The sequence below is a fragment of the Heptranchias perlo genome, chromosome 7 (genome assembly GCF_035084215.1).
Source record: "Heptranchias perlo isolate sHepPer1 chromosome 7, sHepPer1.hap1, whole genome shotgun sequence".
Classification (NCBI taxonomy): Eukaryota; Metazoa; Chordata; class Chondrichthyes; order Hexanchiformes; family Hexanchidae; genus Heptranchias; species Heptranchias perlo.
This window is the reverse complement of record NC_090331.1, coordinates 40,969,280-40,992,104: the sequence shown is the minus strand read 5'-3', so window position 1 is coordinate 40,992,104 and position 22,825 is coordinate 40,969,280. Positions and strand designations below refer to the sequence as shown.

Genomic DNA, 22,825 nt, shown 5'->3' with positions numbered 1-22,825 from the left:
AGAAGTACTATAATGCTATCTCCAAGACACATCTTCAGAATTTGTATTGTAAGATATTGTGTGTGACATTTATGGTGTTATTTGCATGTATTTTATGGTGTTATTTGCATGTATTCCTTTGTGTGTGATTGAGTGAGGAGACAAGGGCAGGATAGTACTAGCTCTGAACTTGAAGGTCTGCAGATTAACCACCTTCTCCCACAATGCTCTTATCGTCAAAGACAACCAGGGTGGCCACCTCCAAGAAAGTATAGGGCTTATAACTTCTTGGCCCTTTTCCAGTTTATGTCTCCACCCTTGTGTTAGGTGCCAATTTGTCATGCAAGTAGAACAGTCTTGAGATGTAAGTTGATACAGTGACAGACATGTGTCCATCCTGCAGCCCATCCAAGGTGTCAGTAGCTGATCATGTATTATGCAGCTAGATTGTGCTACAATGATTTACTGTGTGAAGCCCTTACAAGTTGTCAGTCTGCAAGTGTTTCAGTTGTAAGTTGCAGCTTGAATACGTGTCTTGCTGCAAGTAGTACCGGCACACATGATAAACAATGAATGAGGTTGTCTGTGGGCTTGACATAGGCCAGCAGTAAATGTGTATCAGGCTAGCAGGCAACACTTTGCATTACGTACACTTGCTCCAACTATCGGGTATATGGTACTATTATGTAGCCGTTTCTTGGCAGCTTTCTTAAGGTTTGCCACTTTCTTCTGTATCTGTCCCCAGGCCTGTGGATATTGTACATACCATTGATTCTGCATGCTTCACTCCTGTCCTCTGAGGAACATAAGAAACAGGAACAGGAGTAGGCCATATGGCCCCTTGAGCCTGCTCTGCCATTCAATGAGATAATGGCTGATCTTCTCGCCCAACTCCACTTTCCCGTCCTATCCTCATATCCCTTGATTCCCTTAGTGTCCAAATATCCATTGCTCAGTCTTGAATATATTAATATACTCAACGACTGAGCATCCACAGCCCTCTGGGGTAGAGAATATCAAAGATTCACAACCCTCTGAGAGATGAAATTTTTCCTCACCTTTTAAAAAATATTTTGCTTTTCTATTCTTCCGACCAAAGTGGATAATTTCACATTTCCCCACATTGTACTCCATCTACCACCTTCTCGCCCACTCACTTAACCTGTGTCTATATCCCTTTGCAGTCTCTTTGCATCCTCCTCACAGCTTACTTTCCCACCTAGCTTTGAATAACCCACAATCTTGGATACATTACACTTGGTCTCCTCACCTAAGCCATTGATCTATATTGTAAACAGCTGAGGCCCGAGGACTGATCCTTTCGGCACCCCACTAGTTACAACCTGCCAACGTTTATTCCTACTCTCTGTTTTCTGTCCGTTAACCAATCCTCAATCCGTGCTAATATATTACCCCCAATACCATGAGCCCTAATCTTGTATAACTACCTTTTGTGTGGTACCTTACCAAATGCCTTTTGAAAATCCAAATATACTACATCCACTGGTTCCCCTTTATCTACCCTGCTAGTTACATCCTCAAAAAAATTCTAATAGATTTGTTAAACACGATTTCCCTTTCATAAAACCATGTTGACTCTGCCTAATCATATTATGATTTTTTAAGTGCCCTGTTACTTCCGCCTTAATAATAGATTCTAGCATTTTCCCTACTACTGATGTCAGGCTAACTGGCCTATAGTTCCCTGTTTTCTCTTTCCCTCCTTTCTTGAAGAGCAGGGTTCCATTTGCTACCTTCCAATCCACTGAGACTGTTCTAGAGTCTGGGGAATTCTGGAAGATCAAAACCAATGCATCTACTATCTCTGCAGCCACCTCTTTTAAAACCCTAGGATCTAGGCGATCGGGTCCAGGGGATTTGTCGGCTTTTAGTCCCATTAATTGCTCCAGTACTTTATCTTTACTAATCTTAATTACTTTATGTTCCTCACTCTCATTAAACCCTTGGTTCACCATTATTTCCGGTAGGTTGCTCTAAAATGCCAAATAGGCCAACTCTTCTTGCATCCACCTCACGCATCAGATCTCTACTTTATTATCTATCAAACAGAAGGTTTGGGTGGTGCGCTGTTCCATTACTTGTCCATTGACTGTTTCCTGCCTACACACTTATTTTGCTATTCACTAGTTTCCACCATTTCATAAGCAATATAATGCAAAGTAGAGACACCAGAGCCAGTGAGCCTAAAAGTATCAGTTCAGGATAGGACTTGGTAAAGGAAATCGAATATGTAGGTGATGCTGGCATTTTCCTTGGACCCTTGATTGCTGCCATCACATGATGACTAAGGAACTGAAAGTGGGGGCACAACAGCACCTTCTTAGTTTAGGTTGAAAATTGGTTTAAGAACCAGGCAACATGAAGGGAAAGAAGTGTGTGTATGTGTGTGTGGGGGGGGGGGGGAAGGGGGGTTAGCTGTACTAATTAGAGACAACATAATGGCAATAGAAAAAAGGAACATAAGTAATATTAAAATAGAAATAGAATCCATATAGATTGAGACAAAGGATAAGAAGGGATCGATCACATTAATAGGTATATTCTACAGACCACCTAATAGTGGAAGGGAAATGGAGGAAGAAATATGTAGACAAATCTATGAAATGAGTAATATCTATGAATAATAATCATGGGAGATTTTAACTACCCCCAAATAAACTGGCAAGAGGTAGGGCAAGGAGAAAAGAGAATGGAGTTTTTTTTTTACAGTGTGCACAGGACTCCTTTCTTACCCAGTATGGAGAAGTCCAACAAGAGAGGATCTAGTAATGGGAAATGAACCAGAGCAGATAAGAGTAGGCATAGGGGAACATCTAGGCAATAGCGATCATAATATAAAAAGGTTTAAAATAATGATTGAGAAAGACATAAGTAAGACAAAGACCAACGTAATAGATTGGAAAAAAGCTAATTTTGAGGGGAAATGAATGGAACTAGTGAAGGTAAACTGGAAAAAAAAGCTTTGACAAAGAGAACAGCATGGAAAATATTTAAAACGGTGATCAATAGAGTTCAGGAGAAATATATTCCTCTAAAAAGCAAGAACAAACTAGCCAATAATGAAACATCATGGATGAATCAAGAGATATGGGTACAATTGAAACTAAAGAAAAAGGCATACTCTAAGTACATAGACAACAAAGGAGAGGATGACAAAAGGGAATATGAAGAGGTCAGGAAAGAAGTCAAAAAAACAATTAGGAAAACAAAGAGGAACTACGAAATTAAATTATCAAAGTATATAAAAAGAAATTTTAAAGTATTCTACAGACATATAAATAACAAAAGAAAAATCAGGATCGGGATAGGGCCACTGAGGAATGCACAAGATAAACTCACAGGTAATGACAGCAAAATGGCAGAAATATTGAATAGTTACTTTGTTTCAGTATTTATCAGGGAGATTAACAAGGTGGGCATGACATTAGAAGAAATCAAAAAAGACATTAAATTTGATTAGTTTTTCAATCATCTTCCCCTTTCTATCTTCAATTTTCAGAGAGGATAAAACCCCTGGTCTGGATGGATTGCATCCTCAAATATTAAAAGAAATTAGGGAGGCGATAGCAGAGGCACTATTACATAAAAATCATTAAATACGGGAATAGTGCCAGAGGACTGGCGGACAGCTAATGTTATTCCTATATTTAAAAAGGGAGATAGAACGAGTCCAGGGAACTATAAACCAATTAGTTTAATGTCGGTGGTAGGAAAGGTAATTAAATCTTTACTCAAAGATGTAATGGAAAAACATGTAGAGAATGAAAACATAATAAAGAAGTCAGCACAGATTTCAGAAGGGAAAGCGATGTTTGACCATTATTGAATTTTTTGAAGAAGTCACAGAAAGAGGACAAGGATAATATGATGTATAAACAAGGATGTAATATATTTGGATTTTCAAAAGGCCTTTGATAAGGTACTGCATTGTAGACTTATGACTAAGGTCAGAGCACGTGGAGTCAGGGGACCCGTAGCAGAATGGATAGCAAGTTGGCTACAAAACAGAGAACAGAGAGCAGGGATTAAGGGTAGCTACTTAGACTGGCAAAAGGTGGGAAGTGGTTTTCCACAGGGATCGGTGCTGGGACCACTGTTGTTCACAATTTACATTAACGATTTGGATTTGGGAATTGGAAGTACAATTTCAAAATTTGCAGATGACACCAAATTGGGGGGTATAGTTAATACAAAGGAAGAATGCATCAAAATGCACAAGGACATTAATAAATTGGCAGAATAGGCATGTAATTTGCAAATGAATTTCAATATAGATAAGTGTGAAGTGGCACATTTTGGTAGGAAAAATAAGGAGGCCACTTACTGCTTGGATAAAAAGCATCTAAACAGGATAGAGGAACAAAGGGATCTAGGGGTACAAATAAACAAATCACTAAAAGTAGCAATGCAGGTTATTAAGGCCATAAAAAAGGAAAATCAAGCACTGGGGTTCATTTCTAGAGGGATAGAATTAAAAAGCAGAGAAGTTATGTTAAACTTGTATAGAACCTTGGTTAGACCACACTTGGAGTATTGTGCACAGTTCTGGTCTCCATAATATAGATGCATTGGAAAAGTAGATAAGCCCAAGATGGAGAAAGGACTGGAAGGATATGCTGATAGGGTTAGATGAAATAGGGAGGGAGGAGGCTCACGTGGAGCATAAACGCCGGCATAGGCCTGTTAGGCGAAATGGCCTGTTTCTGTGCTGTAGTTTTGGTGTAACTCGACGATGATTACATAGTTTACCCAAGGCATACAGAGGATGTTTTCTCAAAGCAATTCATCTAAAGTAATCTTTTATGAAAGCTCATTTGGTACATTTTGTATTTGGATACTGTTAAATTAGCCAAGAAGAAAAAAAGTTCCAACTCAGTGAGATTCAGGTTAACTCATAATTTATTTGTAGCATTAACATAATAAAAGTTTATTTTCCAAATCGTATTTGATAGACATTATATATATAGCTGGGAACAAATTGGAAACATTCAAAAATAAGCAGTAAAGTGTTACATTGTACAAAACCTAGTTATACAGTGGGTGGCTTTATAAATGCTTATAAATAGTTATGTGTTAACACAGAAGAACAAAATTGTCAAAAAGAGTTGGTTTTTCAGTTTATAAATTCTAGAAGACAAAAATGCCCAATTGCCATCATGCAAAATGGCAAGGTAAGAATATTAGACCGAACATCAGTTGCAGATTTTTTTTTTTGCTTTACAGTAGGGTGAAAGTGTTTGGAAACTGTCTAAAACTATGCCAGTATGAAATTTGTGCTCAAATGCACAGTCCAGTTTTATTTAACAAAGGCAAGTTTGGAAGACACCCATGCTGTTAAGCTTTTATAACCAGCAACAAGGAGATTCTTACTTACAAAGTGTGGATGCTTTCAAGTACGAGACCCTGGTTCTTGGTGATCAATAGATTCTTAGAATTTTATTTACTTATTTTTTTTTACAAACATTCTGTGTCTTTTGAATTCTCCATTTATATGGTATCTGTCTCCAAATTCCATTTCCTTCGTGCTATACTTTATCATAATGTGATTATTTACAATGTTATATGCAAAAATTTCCAGTTAAAAGTGAAATTGTGCAAATTGAAATTTTGAATGATTACAGCATTAAAAAATACACCAAAGAAGCAAACAATAAGTGACACATTTTGGATAAAATAGTTTCTCACTCAGATAAATCCTGAAAGAAAATAATGCAGACAAGGAATATTGTTATCCCTTTATAAACATTTTATGGACATGTTACAAGCAATGACAAATTTTTAAAAATGCATTCCAAATTTAAGTATATCTCGCCTGGGTCACAAGGCAGCCTCAGGTAATTGCATGAAAACGTACAATGGATGAGTACAGGATATATCATTCATTCTACCAGTGAGGAAGACTTTATAAAGGTCACAAGTGAATTAATTCTGCTGTTCCCATTTAGACATCGGACAAGTGCTAACAGTTTTTAAAGATGATCTTTATGATAATGTTATGAGATACTAAAGTGTTATTGATAAGATGATCACCTTTTGTGGCATGATAAAATGTTGTGTACTTTACATTATAACTCACTTTATAATGCAGGCCATGGACACTGCATAGTAACTTACTTTTGAATGCTGCATGTGATGGAAATGGTTAAAATTGCAGTAAATGCTATGATTTCATTCTCAAACTGTGTACTTTGACAATTGAAAGTCTTTTAAAGGTTCTGAGAAACTTTTTTTTATAGTACATATTGGTCATGTTTCTATTCATGGCACAACCAGAGAATAGGAGACATGGCAGCATTCAGGTGACAAATAACATCCCTCAAGTTCCATTGGAACTGGGAACCTAATCCCTTCACTCATCAGCTCTTTGGTTACCATTTTAAAAATCCCCTTGGTGGGAATGGAATTAAATTGATGGGGCCATTCAACCAATAACATGGCATACCATAGCAATGATCACAGTATCTCCCTAATGCAAGTATGTAAAAAAAGTTAAATACTTCTTATGATCAGGTCAGATGCTGTATGGTTGGAAACTACCATTTCCACTTCCCTCAGTGCTGAAGAGTCACTGCCTTCATGAAAAGGAATTTACTAAACCTTTGTTTAGGAAGAAGCAGGCTCATTTTATGAATTAAAATGCCCACAATGTTTTAATATTTGCAACCAGCAGAAAGGGCTCCCCGCTGGCAGTGTGCTTTGTAAAATTGGCCCTAAAGTGTCATGTGTCACTTTCATCATCATGCACCTGGAAATGACCCAATGATGCATTTGACACAATGGGGCCTTTTCTGTCCTAAACACCCCTTGTGTACCAGCTGCCAGGGCACTAAGGTCCAGGAAATAGGTGCAGAGATCCATATCACTGGGCTCTGCCCCTTTTGTGCATGACACACATTTCTTGCAGTCAAATGGCTGCAGCCATCTGGAACAAAGAAACAACCATGCAAATTTGATTTTAGGCATTGTTATGCTGCACTTTGAGATCAGGGAATCTTCAAATGGGCAGCCAGCAACTTTCAGAAAGGTGAGAAGTGTCCACCTGTCAACATCGTTAGTGCAACAGGGTCAATCTGTGTGGGTGGGTGGATTCTGACAGCAACCACCAGCATGCAATTGGGCTTCCACTTTATGCTGTTGCAAGCCATTGAAATTGGCCCTAATTGATATAATTTTATTGTTTAGAAATAAATGAAAAATGATTTGCCAAACACTTTTACATGAAACAGTTCCCTCTTAATTATACATTACAATTCCATATTGCAGTTGCAGAGCCTAATTTAAAAGATATTTTATACTTTTGGCTTTACTAGTATTTCTCTCATGCTATTATGGGTAAATAAGACATACAGGTAAAAAGTTCACCCTATCTCCATGTCTTAATGCTAGAATACTGTATACAGTTCTGGTCGTTGTAGTACAAAAAGGATATTGTAACTATTGAAAGGACACAGAAGAGAGCAACCAGAATGATTGTGGGGTTGGAGGGATTGGATTATGAGGAGCAATTATGTAAATTCAGCATGAGAAAGAGAAGGTTGCGAGGTGATATGATTGCTATTTTTAGGATTCTAAAGGGATTAGATAATGTAGAGTATGACAAGCAATTTCACCTTATCCAGAACAGTAGAATCAGAGGCCATGGTCTGCACTTGAAGGGGGGTAAATTCAAATTCAAAATTAATCTGCGGATACATATTTCAGTGAGGGAATGGTCAATTCATGGAACGGGCTCCCTAGGAAGATGGCGGAAACAGATAGTATTGATTTATTCAAATGCAAATTAGATATATTTCTTTCAGAAATTAATATTTTAGGATACATTATATGAGTAATTTGAGTCATGACATTTGGTAAGTGTAGCGTGCTTGGGAGGAACAGGTGACTTTGGACCTATGGTTCCCAAAGCTGTCCACCACTATAGTTTTCCTCACCTCATGTCTGGATCTGTTGTAGAGTAATTGATAGAGATTGAATGCTATGATTAGTCAACAACTCCATTATTGTTGTATTATGTGACTACCAGGATGAAGATAGAAGGCAAACTAGATGGACCTTGGTCCTTTTATCATCTAGCGATTGCTATGTTTCTAATGCAGCGCAAATGGCTCCATGAATTTAATTTATCCCCAATGATAACAATTACTTGCTTTTGGAGAGGGGTGAAAGCAGCTGACCGATTTAAGTTTACAGATATTAGGGCACTTGTATTGGTTCCCAGTTATCCACATACAGGTAATTACTTAAAATGACACTATGATATGTTAAGAATACTCAAAAGGAAACTGTAAAATATAAAAGGTATTCTACTCACGAGTTCCAGGTCTTTCTAATATCTGGAGTAATTCTGTAGTCAGCTGTTCCCTTTTGAATTCCCTATGTACATACTGTGGTCCTAAAAAGGTTCATGGTGTCACAAAGGTTTCTTACACTAGCACTTGCTTTTATGCTGTAATTTTACTAATGACAAGGTTCAAGGATTAAACATTTTTTGAAATTTCTCTTTGCTATTGAGTAATATGTTTTGATAATTAGGATACTGTTTATTTTTGTTTTTCCTGTGTAAAGTAGATTTCACATTCAAAATGCCATAGATTTTTTAATATATGTCGTCAACCAATTTATTAGTAAATATCATTGAAACATTGAAGAGTTAAATTGATAAACAGATCTTACCTCATGCTCTGAACTTCACCCAAGTTACCTAAGATAGCTACAACAATGAAGAAAATTGCAATGTCGCCACCTTTGACTCTTGGTAAGTATTTCAAGATGTCTTTTAACATGGTAAACCTCAGATGATGTTTAAGCCAAGTGTGATATGTTGATGTAACTATGAAGTAGAACCTATTTTCCACAGTTTTTAAATTTGGGCCACTTAAGTCAGGAAAAAAATCCAATTTCTTCATCATCAGTCTTATTAAGATGATTTGTGGTATTAATCAATGGAAAGATGATGAGGAAGAATAAATTAATCTGATCTGTTGAGCTGCTTAAAGTTAATGTCTTCTTAGTTTATCATTTTTTTTTGAGAATTCAGAAAATATAATCTTAAGCAAACAAATGCTACCATGTGAGCCAAGCACCAGATATACAAAAATATTTATTGCACTTTAGACTTATGGACCTTCAATAACTGGTGTTAAAAGCAAATCTGTCAAGTCTTACTCAGAAAATGACAGTTGATTTCAACACTTGTATGCCTGTGTTTCAGGCCACTACTATACTAGACTCCTATAATGTAACTTGAACTGTATTTTTCTTCACTATGAAGATTCAATTGTATTTTCCCATTCCTTCATAGAATAGCAATGTTGGAAGAAAAAGAAAAAAATAGCCAGCTAAATGAGCTTAGTGGAATGGTTAGATGCTATTTTAAGCACAAAATGTACAGTTCCCGCTTATTCGAAAGAGCTATGAGCTCAGTGTGCTTACAGTAGCTGTTTATTTCAAGTAATAATATGTAGTTCAGATCAGAACTGCAGCCTTTGTCTGTCAGACTTAAGTATACAGACATCATTCTCACCCCCCCCACCCCATGAAATCTCTAGTTTGAGTTCAAACTAAATTCATGCAACACAGAAACCAATGTAACGGCATGCATTTCAGGCTTGTAATCACTTAAGGTGCCTTAGATTACTGGCAGTGCGACATTTTAAATGTATTCTTATTGAAGCTTTCAGGTCATCATCAAAGAGGAACTTTAACATTGTGAGCTCAGAGCTGATATGAATCTACAGTGCTTTTGCATATGACAGTGTCATTGTAGACCCCTGAGTCATACATGAAGGATGCTATTCATAAATAGGTAAACAGCCACTCAAAGCAGCAAACCTATTGAAATGTGGAGTATCAATTGGCTATTTGCCTGGAAGACCAGGATCTGACAGATGCCTATGAAGGCCCAGCAGTCCCATGGTGCTTAGTGAGGAGTCTGGTAAGGAAGGATGACGCATTGGATGCAGAAATGATTTGGACTGTTGCTGTTGGGACCGTGATTTTTGTTCTTGTTCTTGGTCCAAAAATGCGGCAAAATTGTCTTCTGATATTGTGTTCAGATGAACCCCACTGGACAACGATTCTTTGGATTTCAATTTGGATTTTTCAAAGTCTGAAAATTCTGGACTCTGAAAGAGAGAAGGAAGTAAAATCTGGAATATCACAATAAATGATCCAGCAGATCTTATACCAGTTGAGAGTACAGCATTTTTGCCACTCTTGATTAGTTAGCTTGAGATCCTTTCTTCCAGTGTTGAACTTACCAGATCGATCCCTAACGACACTGGCATGTGATTCAGGATTACTGCAGCTAAACATTTTGGCCCTGAAATCCCTGGGGTCAGGCACGATGCTGGAATTTAGGATGGAACCGGGTTATGCTGGGATTCTGCTGTATTAGTACTGGCCATTTAAATTCCGCCAGAGGGGGTGGTGGGGGGGGACACTGGGTGGATCTTCCACCCATCCCATCCCTCCATCAACAGGGTGAGTCTGGGGAGGTCCCAGGCTATCACAGGAATTTCACACTTACATCCTCCATAGGCCTGAGTCGAATTCATGCCAACTGAGAGCACTAATTTATAAAATCTACCGCTTGATTATAGCATAATGTGCAGATGAGTACTTTCATCAGTGTTAACTCTTCAAATTGTGGCCTAGAAATGCAATTGCGCTTGAATACAGGTGTGCAGGGGGTGGGACTCACTCAGCATCCGCCTGTTTACATGATCATGGGGGGCGGGAGATCATGCTTCAATTATGCTTCTTAAAGGCAGCCAGCACCTCTTAAAGGGGATGTGCACTCTAGCTCCAGACAATGTCTGAACACAGAAATCATTGGAAGAAGTACAGAGAGAGCACCCAGGTTCTGTGATACTGGCTTGGAGGCCCCTAGTCAACGCGGTGGACAGCAAGACAGAGATCCTGTTCCCCCCAGAGGATTAGAATATCCTCCAGGCATCACTCCGCCACCAGTGGGAAGAGGTTGCAGAGGAAGATAATGCCAAGAGCTTAGCTCCCAGGACATGCTACATTGCTGCAAGAAGTTCAATGAGCTCACCGGAGTTTGTCAAGGTAAGAATACTGCCCTCTTACTCTACTCTCACACCTCCACCACCTCCAGCCTCACTATTCACAATACTCCGCTCCCTTGCTTCCCTTCATTATCCAATAATCACTGCACTACGCTTCACTCCACCTATTTCCCTTGAGCCTGTTCCACCATTCAATTAGATCATGGCTGATCTGTATCTTAATTCAATTTACTTGCCTTGGTTCTGTAACCCTTAATACCCTTACCTGCTGCCAAGAAATTGGTCATAGACCTGTCTGATGCTCTCCCTGTGGTTGAAAAATAGCTGGACTTTGAGGGAGTCGAATCTGTTTCTACTCTGCAAGATGCTAGGCTGGTGATAGGAAGCATGCAAGGAAATGTGGCTGCAGTCAATGGCACCTTGCACCCTGGGGAAGCTGTCATGTGGGAGAAGCCTAGTGCTCTCTCATCCATGCCCTGGTTCGAGGCTTGAGTTGTGACTGCAACAGTTGACATAGCTCGGTGATAGTTTCCTTTGTGAAGCGAAGGCACCTGATACTTTTCTCCTCAATTGATATTCAGGTCAGAGAAGTGCTCCCTGAAGAGCTGTGGATATGGCCTCATGCGCAGTGTCTTCCTCCTCCCTCTTCTGCCAGCTGAGCGAGTTTATCACATGATGAGTCAGGCACTGGGGCAGATCAATATCACATAAGGGGCTTACAACAAGCGTAGGACCTTTACTTAACTATCTTACATACTTCCGGTGTGTGCCCTGGATTCGTACGGAGCAACCCAATCTAACACGGCAGGTGGTGCACTTTCGGCACGGAATGAGTGCGCACACGCCGCCCACGTTATTGGACGCTTAGGCACTTGTGTATACCCAGCTTTCACCCGGAAGTGTTCCTTCACTCAGCCTTACATTCATGCACCCCATTAAAAGACTCGCATGGCATGCAATTGCTTGTTTCATGCACCTGTGATTACATCCATTTCGGTATGAGCATGACTGCATCTGATGGCAACCAGAAAGAGTTCTCACTTTTTACATTCTTCTCAAAGAAAATAGCTCCTAACCTGAGAGAGAGAGAGAGAGAGAAAGAGATTGGTCACAAGCTGAGGGTGTCACAACTTCTGGCCTCTCACCCTTTATAATGAGGAATCATTGAAACTCCTGAGGAGGCAGCTAGGGGACGGAGTCAGAGATGGGGATGTCAGAGGTCAGGTGCTAGCTGCACTTGCAGTAGCACAAGGGATGCAGCCTGCAGCAAGTCCATCTCAGGATTTAGCTGCCATGAGACAAGGGTTACCTCAGTGGCGAGGAGCAGGAGTGTTATTCTGGGCCCCACAAGGAAAGTTTGAGCCTCTGCTGCCCTGGGCTTCACCCCTTCCCACCTTCGAGACCCTGCAGAAACCCCCATCCCGTGTCTTACCGGAGTGCCAGTGGGATGCCTCTGGGCCTGGCATTTTTCGCAGCCAGTCATTTCTTCTTTAGGCCTGTTTTGGCTGGTCAGCTGGTTGGCGGGATGTAAATGAAACCCAGGAGTTAAAATAGCTCAGGCCTCAAATTGATGCCCTCAGGGGAGGTTTGGTGCTCACCCCACTCGCTTGAACCATGCTCCCAGTTAAAATTCCCCCCCTCCTCTCCCCGCCCAGGTGTAGGACCCCGATTTAAATATTGAAATAGAAAATCGAGTCAGGTGGCTAATGGGTGGGACTTAAAAAAAAATAGTTGTTTGCCTATCACCCCTTTTCCAGTGTAAATAGGGTGGTAAATAGACCCCAGTGAGTTGGAGCACCAGCTCCCTGGCATTGCTTCTGTTCCAGCCTTTAGAAAATGTTAAATCATAACACCCAATAATGGATATTTACCTGTGGTGTTGTTGGGAAGCAGAGGTCTGTTGTTACAGATGTTACAGGTTGGACTGTTTGTACTATCCTTGCAGATGGCCTTTGATAGTCTCTTGTGGCTGTTATCATACTATATGCAGGTGGCCCTGACATGGATTGCCGTTGTAGCAACTGTAAGATGGCATGAATATCAGTAGACATTTGTGTTTCCAGCCTAGAAAAACAGGACATTGCATGTTAAATTCTCATAGCCTTTTTATATACTGTACACATATTTATAACAAACTACATTTAGTCAATTTCATGTAAAAATGTAGATTTTAATGATAATAAAGAGCTGAGTTGTTACTTGTCTGGAAAATATTCCATGAAATAATGATAAAGCTTTATGTATCATTGAGAAATGCTAAACTGTTTGTCATTAAAGGAGCTGTCTCCTTTTTTAGTTAAAACAGAAAATAATTTTGTTTTTGCATGATACATTTGATCTTCTCTCTGGGTCTCCTTGCATCAGGCACCAGCCTCTACTTAGATAGTAGACATGCAACCTGCCCCAGGCCTCCAGAATGCTGCTCAGTTACCAACTATTGGGAAGTACATAGAAATACAACCTGGACACAGGCCTATTGGCCCAACTAGTCTGTGTCAGCATTTACCCTCCACATGAGCAAATAGTTCTAATCACATTTACCACCCTGTTCCCATATCCTTTCAACCCCTTTTCCTTTATTCATCTATTCAATCTAATCTTGAATGTTAATATCATTTCTGCCTCGACCCCTAACCCCAGAAGTGCAATCTGCAGTCTTACAACTCTCTGTCTGAAGATGTTTCCCTTCTGTTCTATCTCTTACATTTAATCTTGTATCTATGACCCCTCATTGTTGACCCCTCAACTACTGGAAACAGTCTGCTTCTATCTATCCTGTCCCATCCTTTCTTAATTTAAACATTTCTATTATTTCGCCCCATAATCTGTGCTGTTCTAACAAAATAACAATCAATTTTTCAAATTGTTCTTTGTATTTTATTTCCACATACCATCGTAATGCATCTGCATTGTACCCTGTCTAAAGCCTCGATATCCTTCCTATAGTGTGGAGCCCAATACTACACACAGTACTCTAACTGAAGTTTTATTATTTCTTGGCTTTGTATTCTATACCTCTTGAGGTACAACCTAGAATTCTTTAAGCTTTTCTTTTAACAGCTTTATCAACCTGAGGTGCTGCCTTTAATGTCCTGTGAATCTGTACCCCAAGTCCCTCTGCTCTTCCACAGCACCAAGCCGACTTCCAATCAGTGTATAATTACTGCTGTGCTTTTATTTACCAAAATGCATCACCTTACATTTACTGACACTGAATTCCATCTGCCACTTTTTAGCCCCTTGGTCTTCTAAAGACTGAACTATACCTTCTATTTTTGTATCACCTGTAAATTTTGACAACACTCCCTCTAGGCCTAGATCCAAATAATTGTATACACAGTGAACAATAGTAGCTTCAGTAATGAACCCTGAGGGACACCACTACCCACTTCCAACCATTCTGAAAAACTGCCCTCAACTCCTACTCTGTTTGCTCTCTTCTAACCAATTTTCAATTCAGTTTGCTATCTTCCCTCTAATCCCATACTCCTTAACCTTATCAAGTGATTTCCCATGTGAAGTGAGTGAAGACAGCCCAGAACAATGTCTTTGATCTTTCCTACCTCCAGTAGGTAAAAGCTTCGCCTCTGCTCGGCACCAGCCAATACTGCATGGGTTGATTTTGACTTTTGGGCGACTGACCGGTGGGACTCGCCGGCTGGTCGCTTGTGTTTGAAGCAAAGAGATGGCCGGGATTTTGAGACCCTGGCCTTATTTACCAACGGGCGTCCCAATGCAGCTTGCCAGATTGTGGCCTACCAATATCGGACAGCCCTCGGCTGCCAGCAAGGTAAGTTGCAATCGTGGAGGGGGATTGCCAGGGCACAAGCAGCCCAGATTATTTTTGTGGGGCCCAGTCGAGCATTCCTGCTCCTCCGGGCCCCACAAAAATAATTTCAAACTTATCTTAACTGGGCTCTATCACCCATGGAACTGATCAGAGCCTGCATGGCACACGCTCTGACCATGGCATTAATTAATGTGAAAAAGACCAAAACTAGCAGGTAGAAATAGTGTTTAAATTACTCTCTATCTAGTTTAAAAGAACAAATTGGGAAGATCTTTGGTGCACTTTGGAAAAAATATTGGTGTAGAAATTGGATAGCGCCGTCCTGCCAGCGTGAACTGGGCTCACGGAATGACCCCTGCGCCGGAACAGGTAGGCCCGAAGCAGGGTTGCCAACTCTGGTTGGACATATTCCTGGAGGTATCATCACATGACCTCCTGCCTCCAACCGCTCCGACCCCACACTCCTGTCATTGGTCGCCCACATGTCCATACTCGCTGAGCGCCGCCTTCCCACGCCAATTGGAAAGCGAATTAACTCTTCATTCCTCGATTAGATGATTCTTGACAGTCAGTCGAACAGTCTTTTTTCCCATGTCCAATATTTTTATAACTCGTAAACAAAAGTATTCAAAGAAAATTAAATAGAACCCACAATTTTTTATTGCCCGTATGATTTTTCTCCTGAGTTGCTCACAGCAGTGTCAATCCTGGAGGGTTGGCAACCCTAGCCCGAGGCCAGATTGAAATTGGACCTTGGCCCTCATTCAAATTAGACCGGTGAGCTGCGGATGCCTGCTATGCATCCCCAGGCAGCTCACTTGTGAAGTGAACATCAACAGCGGCCCTCAGGTAGGTCCTGGGAGGGGAGGAAGTAGGCGAGAAGGTGGGGGCCAAGCCGACGCTGGAAATGGTCTTTGGGATTGCTATGGTGCTGGGAGGAACATTCCTGGTCCTCCTGGCTCCACATTCATAAGACCATAAGAGATAGGAGCAGGAGTAGGCCATTCGGCCCCTCGAGCCTGCTCCGCCATTTAATGAGATCATGACTGATCTGATTTTTACCTCAACTCCACTTTCCTGCCCTTTCCCCATATCCTTTGACTCCCTTTCTGATCAAAAATTTGTCTAACTCAGCCTGAATGTATTCAATGACTCAGCCTCCACAGCTTTTTGGGGTGAAGAATTCCGAAGATTCACGACCCTCTGGGAGAAGAAATTCCTCCTAATTTCCGTCTTAAATGGGCGACCCCTTATTTTGAGACTATGCCCCCTAGTTTTAGAGTTCCCCATGAGGGGTAACATCCTCTCAGCATTTACCCTATCGAGTCCCCTCAGAATCTTGCATGTTTCAATATGATCTCCTCTCATTCTTCTAAACTCCAATGAGTATAGACCCAACCTGTTCAATCTTTCCTCATAAGGCAACCCTTCCAAACCCGAAATCAACCTAGTTAACCTTCTCTGAACTGCATCCAAGGGCACCAAAACTGTACGCAGTACTCCAGGTGTGGTCTCACTAGCACCCTGTACAGTTGTAGCATGACTTCCCTGTTTTTATAATCCATCCCCCTAGAAATAAAGGCCAATATTCCATCTGCCTTCTGGATTACCTGCTGCACCGGTATATTGACTTTTTGTGTTTCATGTACGAGGACACCCAGATCCCTTTGTACCGCAGCATTTTGTAGTACTTCTCCATTCAAATAATATTTTGCTTTTTTTATTTTTCTTCCCAAAGTGGATGACTTCACATTTTCCCACATTATATTCCACCTGCCAAATTTTTGCCCATTCGCTTAACCTGACAATATCCCTTTGCAGAATGGCACTCAGGCTGGACAGTAGCAGATGACAGGCATCACAATGCAGCTTGATGTAGTCAAGCTGTCTGATTGTATGTTTTTCTGAGGTACATGAAGGGGTGCAAGTAATAGTCAGAGACCCTGTTCAGATAAGCCCCCAGTCTCGAAATCTGCTACTCTGACAGCTGTGGAGGGGCCACTGATTTTCAGTGTTTGCTGCTCCAGCTCTGAGAGGTTCATGATGTTGGCTGATCCTCCCACCGGCCTTACCCCTCTCCCTTGTGTTGTATGTCATTTTATCCTGCAGAATGAAAGAGCGAGAGTTAGTGAGTGTCTTCAGCAAAGGAGAATGCAGATGTGTGGGGCTTCTCTTGTTGTGCAGGTGCTGAGAGGGAGAAGCAGCAAGATGCAAGCAGAGTGGGGAGGTATTAAACGGAAAGCACATGTGTGAAGTGAGGAAGGACCAATGAGAGAAGTTGTTAATTCTGTAAATGCTTTGGGCTCGATATTAGGAGTGAGGTGGGTTGGCAGCGGGGGGTCGACTGGGTGTGTGGGTAACGCACCCAGTGAATTCGGGGTGCTCCGCACGCGATCGCAGCCTGATTGAAGGTACTTACCTTGGCTTCTGGGTTTCGCGCTGGAAAGCTGCGCAGCAGGCGGACTGCGCAGCTGCATCATAGGCTGTCAGCTGGAGGAGCCCTATTTAAAGGGGCAGTCCTCCACTGACTGATGTTGCAGAAAATATGCAAAATTACAGCATGGAGCAGCCCAGGGAAAGGCTGCTCCCAGGTTTAATGATGCCTCACTCCAGGTCTTACTGGATGGGGTGAGAAGGAGGGGGAGGACAGAGATCTTCCCCCCAGCGGATGGAAGGAAGTGGCCTGCTTTTGCCACCATGGAGGCCTGGCTCGAGGTGGCAGAGGAGGTCACCTGCACCACCAACATATCGCGCACCTGCATACAGTGCAGGAGGCGCTTCAATGACCTAATTAGGTCAGCCAAAGTGAGTACACTTACTCATTCCCCTACAAACAAGACAAGATTTGCAAAGACGTGGCAGTAGTGGTGACAATATAATATGTAATGTGAGTTGATCAGAAATCAAATATAAGTAAAAACCATGACAAACCCTCACACACCCTTGTGCATCCCCTTCATGCTCACGACACGTTTGCCTTACGCTTCCTACTGCACATGTGATGCATGCCCTGTGGCTGCAGCACAGGTAGTGGCAGGTTGAGTGAGGCTGACCGTGAAAGAGATGCACGAGAGGGTGAGTATGAGATAGAGCCATGAGATTGTATGAGGATTGGGTTGAGTGGTAGTGGCGGGATGAGTACTGGCGAGGTGTCTGCCACATCACCACCCCCACCCCACATCTCCTTCTGCACTGCCAACACTAATCTGTCACATCACCCCTCACACCCACTCAAACCTCATCCTCATCTTACCTGCACTTACTCACCTCGCCAGTACTCATCCCGCCACTACCACTCAACCCAATCCTCATACAATCTCATGGCTCTATCTCATACTCACCCTCTCATGCATCTCTTTCACGGTCAGCCTCACTCAACCTGCCACTACCTGTGCTGCAGCCACAGGGCATGCATCACATATGTGCAGTAGGAAGCGTAAGGCAAACGTGTCGTGAGCATGAAGGGGATGCACAAGGGTGTGTGAGGGTTTGTCATGGTTTTTACTTATATTTAATTTCTGATCAACTCACATAACATATTATATTGTCACCACTACTGCCACGTCTTTGCGAATCTTGTCTGGTTTGTGCAATAATGCCCTTTCCTGAGGATCACTATGAAGACCCACACCTGATGCTACCCATTGTGTCACTGCAGAGTGGGTGTAGGTGTATTTGCAGGGCTCTTTTGTGAAGATGACTGAGAGACGTCGGCGATGTCCCCGGTGGCACCCTGGAAGGATGTGGAGTAGAAGTTGTTGAGGGCAGTGGTGACTTTGACAGCGACAGGTAAGAAGATGGTGCTCGGGACAACCGGGAGCAGCTCGGCATGAAGGAGGCTGCAGATGTCCACGACTACATGTCGAGTGACTCTGAGCCTCCGTATGCACTGCTGCTCAGAGAGGTCCAGGAAGCTGAGCCTCGGTCTGTGGACCCTGTGGCGAGGGTAGTGACCTCTGCGACGCATCTCTCTCTGTGGTAGCCCTCCCTCCTGCTGTGCAGGTGGATGTGTCACAGCACCATGTTGTGAAGCTCCACGTGTCAGAGGTGGACGGCGTGTCTGGTAATGCTGTTCGTCCTCCGATGAGGTCATGACTGCAGCTACGACAGCCCCCATCCGGAAGATGTACATCTGAGGGGGTCCGCAAGGTATGTAAATGTGTCTGCACACTGGAGTTGAGGTTCCAAGTTTGTGAATTTTATTGTTAGGAGGAGGGTGGTGGAGGCCAAACTTTGTTCAAAGTGACAGAGTGGCCTCCTGCAATGAGTGAGGGTCTCCCCCCCACCCCCCCCACCCCCGACCTGTCAAATGGACCTTTGCAGCTGCCACAGGCTAGTGGCTGCAATATGTCCATTTCAACTGGGAGTGTTTCCCCCGGTACGGGAAACAGTCTCAGTTGAGTTGGAAATCCCACCCCTCCTTAAATATCATGTCAATCAGGTCTGCTAACGACCTGAAGTATCTACTTAATCAGTTTAAGTGGCATCCCGCCGGCAATTAAAGCCAGCAGGAGTCCCACATGCGGGGGCTGCGCGCGCATCACTGGGGATCCCGGAAGTAGGCGGGTTGGAGCCGGGCTCTGGACCCGCCCCGGGAATCCCCGATTTTCGGAGCCCCCCCGCCACGAACCCGCCGGCTCGGAGGTCCGAAAATCGCGCCCTTTGTGTCCTCATCTCAACTTGCTTTTCCACCTATCTTTGTGTCATCAGCAAATTTGGTCACAAGACACTCTGTTCCTTCATCCAAGTCATTGCTATATATTTTAAATAGTTGAGGCCCCAGCACTGATTCCTGTGGCACCCCACTAGTTACAGATTGCCATTTTGAAAATGACCCTTTTATCCCGACTCTTTGTTTTCTGTTAGTTAGCCAATCCTCTATCCATGGTAGTATATTACCCCCAACACCATGAGCTCTTATCTTGTGCAGTAATCTTTTATGTGGCACCTTATCGAATGCCTTTTGGAAATCCAAATATATTGCATCCATTGGTTCCCCTTTACTCACCCTGCCCTTTACTTCCTCAAAGAACGCTAATAAATTTGTCAGACACAATTTCCCCTTCATAAAACCGTGTTGACTCTCCTTGATTGTATTATAGTCTCCAAATGTCCTGCTACTACTTCCTTAATAATGGATTCTAGCATTTTCCCAATGACAGATGTTGGGCTAACTGGTCTATAGTTACTTGCTTTCTGTCTCACTCCCTTCTTGAATAGGGGTGTTACGTTTGCGGTTTTCCAATCCGCTGGGACCTTTCCAGAATTCAGGCCGGATTCAGGCAAGAACTTTTTAAGAAACGTTTGGGTGGCAGCCTCCAGTGGTCTCTTTAAGGACCGCTGGTTAGGCCGCATGTAAACCTAGTTATCCTGAATGCAGCCAGCCCGGTGCTGGCTGCGTTCTTAACAGACCAATTTCATGAAAAGGTCCTAAAACAAGTGCTTTATTAACATATGCAAGGGGCCTAACACCTGTTTTAGGCATCAAATTGAGAAGCCTGAAAAATAGCCCCCACGAATTTAGCAGCGGGACTATCGCAGTTTGGGCCCAGGCCGTCCTACCACTAAATTGGTATGCTTTGCACTCGTTTTATGCCTGAAAAACAGGCAATGCATACCAATTTCCATCTCATTATTCGTTAAAGATGCAAGTAAATTCTGAACAGTTTGTTCATTCTTAGAAGTAAGCCATGAGGGCCATTTAATCCACGTGGAACACATCCAACCATTTAAAACAGGATTTATATCCTTTTCCAGTTCATTAGGACAAAAGCTTGCACTAGCCAGTTAACCTGCCTTTTAGTCACGCTTTTGTAGTTTTGTTTATTGATGTAAAATAATAACGTCAGTCTACATTACTGTGGAAGATCCGAAAAGGAAAGCTCTTCATTATTGTGTTCACTTTACATTATACACTATTGAACGATATATGTCTTATTTAGAAGAGGTTACTGTTACCCCAGAGAAAGCCGTGAAATTTGATTTTATTTAATTTAAAGGCTCTGTATACTTCAAACTCAATGGTATCATTAAAAGGGAATCTTATTTACAGAAATATATCTGTTAACTTTACATAGCAATAGAACTTGGTGCTGAATAATGAAGCCACATAACACACAGCACGGTGCACTGATGTAATGACATCGCAACCACATTTACGGAAGGCTCCACAGGGACCCATGATCAGTGTTTATGCAGCAGAGATTCTGGATTCATTCCAGAGTTGCACCATTTCTAACCACAGTAGATACATTCACTCATTCTGGTATTTGCAGTTTTTACTTTTTATTTTTGTTTTTGCCAAGTTTAACAGCAAATTGCAAATAAAGGAAATCTCCCCTTCCCCTCTTCTGGTGTCTACTGAGTTGTTGAATACTGCTAACTAAGCATAGAGTGCCACCTAATTGAAGAATAAGATGCTATCTAGTGTACGTATGAAGCCAAAAATCCTATCAATTAATCCAACATTAAACCAGGTGACAATTGTACAATCAACCGCTGAAGTGATTCATCTCAATAGCAACTGTTCCTACATATATCCAACTTTACATTCATCTCTTCCGCAGGTCTTTGCTCTTTATAGGTGCTGTTATATTTTATATGATTTTTGACAGTGTTTTGGAAGAGTGATCCCTGTGCCTTTCTCCCCCATTTTTATACTCGGCACCAGGAAGTCAGTCCCTATTGTGCTGCGGAAACCTAGGGGGTGAATTTCCTTGGGGGTACTCCTGTTCCTCCACCATAAATACCATGTCCTTGGGTTTCTATGGCTCTTCTGCAAAAGTTACGGAGAACGAATGGGAGAATCCTCATAGAAATTCACCCCTGGAATCCAAATCCACAGGATTAGGTTGCTACATTTACTCTGATTAAATTGTTGTCCAATGGTGCAGACATATGCCCACATTCCCATACAGCTGCAAAGATGTCAGTTTATTGTAGGCAAGCTAGTTTACACAATGGAGTGCACCCAGTGAAGGAAGAACCATGTATCTGCAGCTGGCTGTGCTCCATACTCTAAAAATACCATATGAAATTTTGGTGCACACATGAAGAATAAGCTCATGGGTTGCTCTTAACCGCATAAAAGAACATGGCATATAACAAAGAGAAACACTTGGGAAAGATTTTTGCTGGTTGTGTGTAAGCACATCCCAAACACAGCGGGAAATTTTCTCTAGCAAAATCATAAATCAACAAGTTTGCAATTTCTATAGAAATAGCGACCAGAGGAAATCTTCCCGCACTGTTGTTAAAAAGCTTGTTTGTAGCCGTCAAATTATAATATTAGATAAATACATTCCATCATTGACCCACTTTGTCATCTGTTATCATATGTGTCCAGGGTACAGTAGTAAGGATCTCCACATTGTAAAATAGAGTAGCTTATTTAATACTCCAATATTAATATGGAGCTACAGTGAACTTTAATCACTAATTTAAAGCACAACTGTAAAATATAGTAACATATTAACCTTTTTTGTGTGCACTTACACAGACCAAATCACTACTGATATGAGCTTCAAACCTCAGTCTTCAAAAGTGAAGGACACTAACAGGAATTGATGTCATTGGTAAACAAATTCCCAACATGCCTTTCTTTTATTGCGATTAGAGAGAGAAGGACTCTTACCTGCTGAGTTGTTCCTGAAGTAAATCTAGTCTGTGCTCAACCTCTCCATATGTTATATCGCTTCCTGACTCTGAGACACCCCGGGCTGCATGAGAAGATGCTGACTGTGTAGACATATCAGGATATTCTGCTGGCTTTCCACTTTCCCACTCTTTCAGCCTCTCGCTAGCACCTGACAAAATCCATAAAACAATTAGCCAACAAGAAAACCCTACATGCATTTTCAACATTTATTTTGTTACCTTTAGATAATTTCTATTTACATAACAATGTAAAAGCTGAAAAAATTGCAGATATTTATCAACTACTTACAATATTGTTATGAAAATATCTACTACTGTTATACAAAGGTAGAAAATCAATGGATTTAAA

At 41.8% G+C, this 22,825-nt stretch overlaps 1 protein-coding gene across 1 annotated transcript in view; it reads right to left on the bottom strand.

Annotated features, from left to right (window-relative positions):
- Positions 1 to 4,889: 4,889 nt before the first annotated feature.
- The window catches only part of LOC137323641 (potassium voltage-gated channel subfamily H member 7-like), a 140,141-nt gene continuing 122,205 nt past the window's right edge, over positions 4,890 to 22,825 (bottom strand). Inside the window, exons 10-12 of the mRNA XM_067987370.1 lie at positions 22,454 to 22,625; positions 12,902 to 13,094; positions 4,890 to 10,124 (exon numbers count right to left, since the gene is read on the bottom strand). Of these exons, the coding sequence (XP_067843471.1) occupies positions 9,858 to 10,124; positions 12,902 to 13,094; positions 22,454 to 22,625 (632 nt within the window). The 3' untranslated portion in view covers positions 4,890 to 9,857. The remainder of the gene's footprint in view (positions 10,125 to 12,901; positions 13,095 to 22,453; positions 22,626 to 22,825) is intronic.